This window comes from Elephantulus edwardii, unplaced genomic scaffold, assembly GCF_000299155.1.
Source record: "Elephantulus edwardii isolate Elephantulus edwardi_28Jun2011 unplaced genomic scaffold, EleEdw1.0 scaffold00024, whole genome shotgun sequence".
Taxonomy (NCBI): Eukaryota; Metazoa; Chordata; class Mammalia; order Macroscelidea; family Macroscelididae; genus Elephantulus; species Elephantulus edwardii.
In genome coordinates this window covers 12,050,022-12,054,856 of record NW_006399774.1, presented here as the reverse complement: position 1 = coordinate 12,054,856, position 4,835 = coordinate 12,050,022, and the positions used below count along the sequence as shown (strand labels likewise).

The 4,835-nt window shown below is 50.5% G+C and overlaps 1 protein-coding gene across 2 annotated transcripts in view; it reads right to left on the bottom strand.

The window, feature by feature from the left end:
* The window catches only part of TULP4 (tubby like protein 4), a 136,990-nt gene extending 132,487 nt beyond the window's left edge, over nt 1-4,503 (bottom strand). For both annotated transcript variants that reach the window (XM_006882759.1, XM_006882760.1), the window contains exon 1: nt 4,251-4,503. In XM_006882759.1, the coding sequence (XP_006882821.1) occupies nt 4,251-4,502 (252 nt within the window). In that variant the 5' untranslated portion in view covers nt 4,503. The remainder of the gene's footprint in view (nt 1-4,250) is intronic.
* Nucleotides 4,504-4,835: the final 332 nt, after the last annotated feature.

Sequence of the window (4,835 nt, the reverse complement as noted above, 5' to 3'; positions counted from 1 at the left end):
TTTCTCTCTGTGAGGAACAACACGGAGGCCACCCATCTGCTCTGATGTGTAGAGATGTCCCCTGGGGACCATCAGCACCAACCTTGACTCATTTGCATGACATCAGTAACAACCATATAATGTCATCTTCCAGACAAAAAAAACCCACTCCAAGTTATTTCATTGTCTTCTGAAATAATCTTTACTCTAGCACACAGCTTGTGGGAGACACATGCTGAAGGTATTGGACTTGAGTCCTCACCCCACTTCCTGGCACAAGGGCCGAGACTCTCGGGTGCGGAGCAGGGACCCTTCTCAGCCAGTGAAGGAACAGACATCTGTGCACCGTCCATCGACACTGCCAGCGGAGGGCTCAGGCCTGCCCTGGCAGCTAACGGTGAAGCTCTCAGCTGCTAACTGAAGGTCAGTGGTTCTGTCAGATGATGTTGCTTCTGATTCAGAAAACCAATCATCTCTTTTGTGGTAAACGGAACTCTAAGCAGCAGCACCTCATGGTGTGAACACTGACTCACTGCCCGCCTGTGGAGTGTGGGTGTGCTGACCTGATCAGCAAAGCTTTTCTCAAAGACAGAAGTTAAGGTGAGTCAAGTTAAGCTGCCAGATGCTATTCTGCTAGCTCCGAAGAAGGGGTCGCTGTGAGGTGGAGGGGCAGCGCTGCCATGACGGAACTGCCCCGAGGCGGAGAGGGCCAGACGCAGGAGACCACAGGCAGCCACTAAGAGCTCAGGGCTCCAGCTAGGGAATGAAAGGAACAGAATTCCGCCAGCACCTTGAACGAGTGTAATGAGGGCCTCAAATCTCAGCTGAGACGCAGCCCCGGCCGAATGCGGCTACACCTGCCAGGACTTCTGACCTGTAGAACTGTGAGGTAATAAATGCAAGCTCTTCTAGGCCACCAAGTTTGTCACAATGGATGATACAGAACTAGAAAACCCGTGTCTCTACTGCTGAGCTGGAATGGACTCATAGCTGACCCTCCAGTGGATTTTCAGAGACAGTAAATCACACAGGAGGAGACGGAGCATCTTTCTCCTGTGGAGGCAGCTGGAGGATTTGAACCACCTGCCTTTGGGTTGGCAACTCCTTACCATTACGCTACCAGAGATCACTACGTCATGTGATTAACACACACAGACATTTTATTTAGTGGGTGCATGTATATACCAGTGTATCTCAGAGCCATTGGGAATTGTTAGAATAAAGTGAACATTGCAATAGAGTGGATGGAGCCTGCATATCAGCCAACCCAACAAAGAGGGCAGTCTCCTCTGTTCTGATTTACAGCCTCAGAAACCCACCGGATGGAGGGTCACTGTGCGTCGAAACCAACTCACCAGTCGTGAGTTTTGAGTGAATCTGTCAAAAGCAAACAACGTCCTTATGAAAATGCCTGGAACACTGCAAGAATCATCAGCATTACCAGAGACCCCAAGGAGCTCAGGCTGCAGTGAAACGGCATCGACGCAGGACGTCCACAACCCTTCTGTCTGCAGAGCACATGCAACCCTCAACGTTGAGTAAAGCGAAGCCCAGCAACACAGGTGTGCCATGGCCCCAGTTAGACACCAGCACCAGGGAGCTCCAGTGGCCTAGTAGCAAGAAGCTGCACTACAATCCCAGAGGTGCACAGTTCGAATCCACCAGATGCTCTGCTGGAGAAGGAGGGAGAATCTCCTCCTGTACCAGTCAGATCCAATTTGATGGTACACGCACAAAAATTAATAATAATTTTAAAAAAAAAGACACAGGCGCACCTAGGAAGCACTTTCCTGCATAAAACAAGCTGCTTTAAAACGGGGCAACGTGCAAATCCAAAAGCCGTTTCCTCGTAAACTGCACGAGTGGGGAGGATTTCAGGAAATACTCCTCGTCTCACCACTGAACCTTCACACCACGATGGTGGGAGTGCAGAACGGCACAACCGCTTTGGAAAACCGTACAGTAATTTCCACTAAAGCTTAAACACACAGCTACTCCGTGACTCAGAAATTCCACCTCAGAAACACACCCGAGAACAACGCGTACACAGCTGTGCAAAGGCCAAATGCAGCATGTTCACAGCATCTCCAGTCCTAAGAGTCCAAACCTGGAACAACCCAAACGCCCACTGAGAAAATGGGGAGCCTGTGGTCCGGGCAGGCCCAGCACCAGCCAGGTCGGTTCCCTCGCGTGTCTGTAGCGGTGTGTGTACCTAAGTCAGAACAGGTGAGTGTGAGTCTTACTGAGCTACTTCAAGAGAGGAGCCCTGGTGGTGCAGTGATTAAAGAATCTGACTTGCTGTGTGCTGTCACGTCAGAGCCAACCCACAACCATCCCTCCAGCGGGTTCTCAGTGACAGTGAATCAAACAAAAGTTGACTGTCCATCTCTCCCCCGTAGAAGAGCTACGGGATTCGAACCACATACCTTTGGTTAGCAGTGCAATTCGGTACCACTAAGGCACCAGAGCTTCTGCAAACTGAAAATCCAGCAGTTTGAACCAACCAGCCACTTCACAGGAGGAACACAATATAGATGAGTAATCATATGGATACCAATAAAAATACAAAGGTGGGGGGAAAAATAAAAAGGATTCCTGCTGTTTTATGATGTTTGTTGTTAGGTATCGCCAAGTACAACTCACAGCCATGCTATGAACAGCAGCTCTGACCCTGTCCTGTCCTGTGCCATCCCCACCATCTCTGACACACTCAAGCCACTGCTGCAATCACTTGTGTGTCAGCCTATCTCGTTGAGTGTCTTCCTGTCTTTCACTGATCCTCACCCTTTCCAAGCATGATGTCCTGTCCAAGGAACAGCCTCTCCTAGCAACAACATGCCCAAAGTTAGACGAAGCTCTGTTATCTTTGCCTCCAAGAAGCACTCTGGCTGCATCTTCTCCAAGACATATCTTGTTTGTTCTTATGGAATTGCACGGGATCTTCAGTACTCCCCTCCAACACCACAACTGAAGGGCATTGTTTCTTCTTCTGTCATCCTTATTCACTGTCCAGCTCTTACATGCATCGCAGGGGCCTGAAAAGACCATGGCCTCAATCAGGCACACCTTAAGTTCTCAAATCAACATCAGTGCTCTTCACTACTGCTTTATGATAGCTGTTTGATAACCATCTTATATTTTAAGTTGTATAAAATAATCATAAATTATTTTTTTTTAAAAAGTAAATAAGCTAATGGAGAGTGAAATATGGATGTTGGTACCTTGCTTTGCAACTTACATCAGGTTCTCAGCTCTTAACACAGCAGGCTCACCAACAGGCAGGACCAATCAAGGCCAGTGCTCTCTCCAACCTTACACATTGTTCAATAAATGGCGAGTGAATTTCAGAAAATGCTACCTAGTGCATTTCACCAGCCCATAGGAATCTACACAACCCAAGTTCCCTCATCAAACATGAAAGGCCACCTGGGAGCGGAGCAACATTCCATGCTGACCGCACCTTCTGAGAGATATTCCAATCTGCCTGGTGTAAGGTGACAATGGCCAATCAGAAAAGAGCACGACCACCAACCACATCTTGCATGATCAAGAAGCTCCATAGTTAGGAACAAAGGACATCCAATCAACACCCTCCACGGAGAACTGATCACCGGGCTGACCACCCTACCCCCAACACCTACCTGTAAAGTTTACCCTGTAATTTCCTCATTTGCAACTTTGCTGCCTGACCCTGCTTTTCTCTGGCCTCAAGACAGTAAATCTGCCCGAGAGCCACTAATAAACTCTTTTCTTTCACTTCACCCTGTTCTCTGTGCCTTTTTTACCTTACAAAACACACCTGACAAGACAGGTGTGCACCACAACAGCTCTGATCCAACAAACAACTTCACTCACATCTCCCCAAACATTCTGTCTACCTCCAGGTACAAGAAATGTGAACCAGGTATTAACCTGTCTCTGGAGAAACACAGGTGTTATAAGATGAACACAAGATGAGGGACCCATGAACTGAAGCAGGGTGAGCACCAGCAGCTCTCAGAGGGGGACAGGTGAGCTCAGACTGTCTACCCAACCTCCCACCTGGTCACCACAGCTCCTGGGCAGCCCACCAGGGCTCTCCCACCACCATGTGGGTATGTCCAGAGGAGAGGGGCCACCGTGCAGGGGAGGAGCAGCGACACCGGCGCTGAGGGGACCCTGACCCTCTCCAGCAGGATCATGGGGGGATTTCTGGGCCCACAGAGGCAGGAGGAGGGTGTCTCGCCCGCAGAAACGACCCAAGAAAAGGTCACACCGGCCAGCAGGCTTACCTCACTGTTGTGTCCGCGCAGGTTGAAGTTGATCCTCTGCGGTGTGTTCCTGTCCCTGCGGCAGTGGCTGGAGGTGAAGGTGACCCCCACCACGCCCCGCCCGTTGCCCGTGGCCAGCCAGCCCTCCTCGTAGTAGCGCCTCCGGCACACGGGCTTCTCCTTCTCGCTCTTGGGCACCCGGCCCTTCCAGGACAGACAGAGGATGCTGGAGTCGCTGCACAGCACAGGGCCCTGCTCCACCGCGGCGAACATATTGCGTGCGGGTCAACGCTGGCTCAGAAAGCAGCACCTGACGCCACCAAACGTCCCCTGACACCTCGCAAAGAACTACTTACGTCTACAGGAAACTCTAATGCTCCCCACAGCCGCCTTCAACGAAGACTGACCGGGACCTAATTAGAAGGTCTGATCTTTACCAAGCTCCACCAAATGCATAGTGAGGAAAAGGCCCCTATAAACGACGGCGGCAATCCGCTGGGGAAAAGTGGTGCTTGAAAAACAACCAGGCCTGAGCAAGCGTGTGTCTAAGTCCTTGTGTGTGTCTAAGTCCTTTGAGGAGGGGGGTGGTGACCCTTGGGGCAAGGT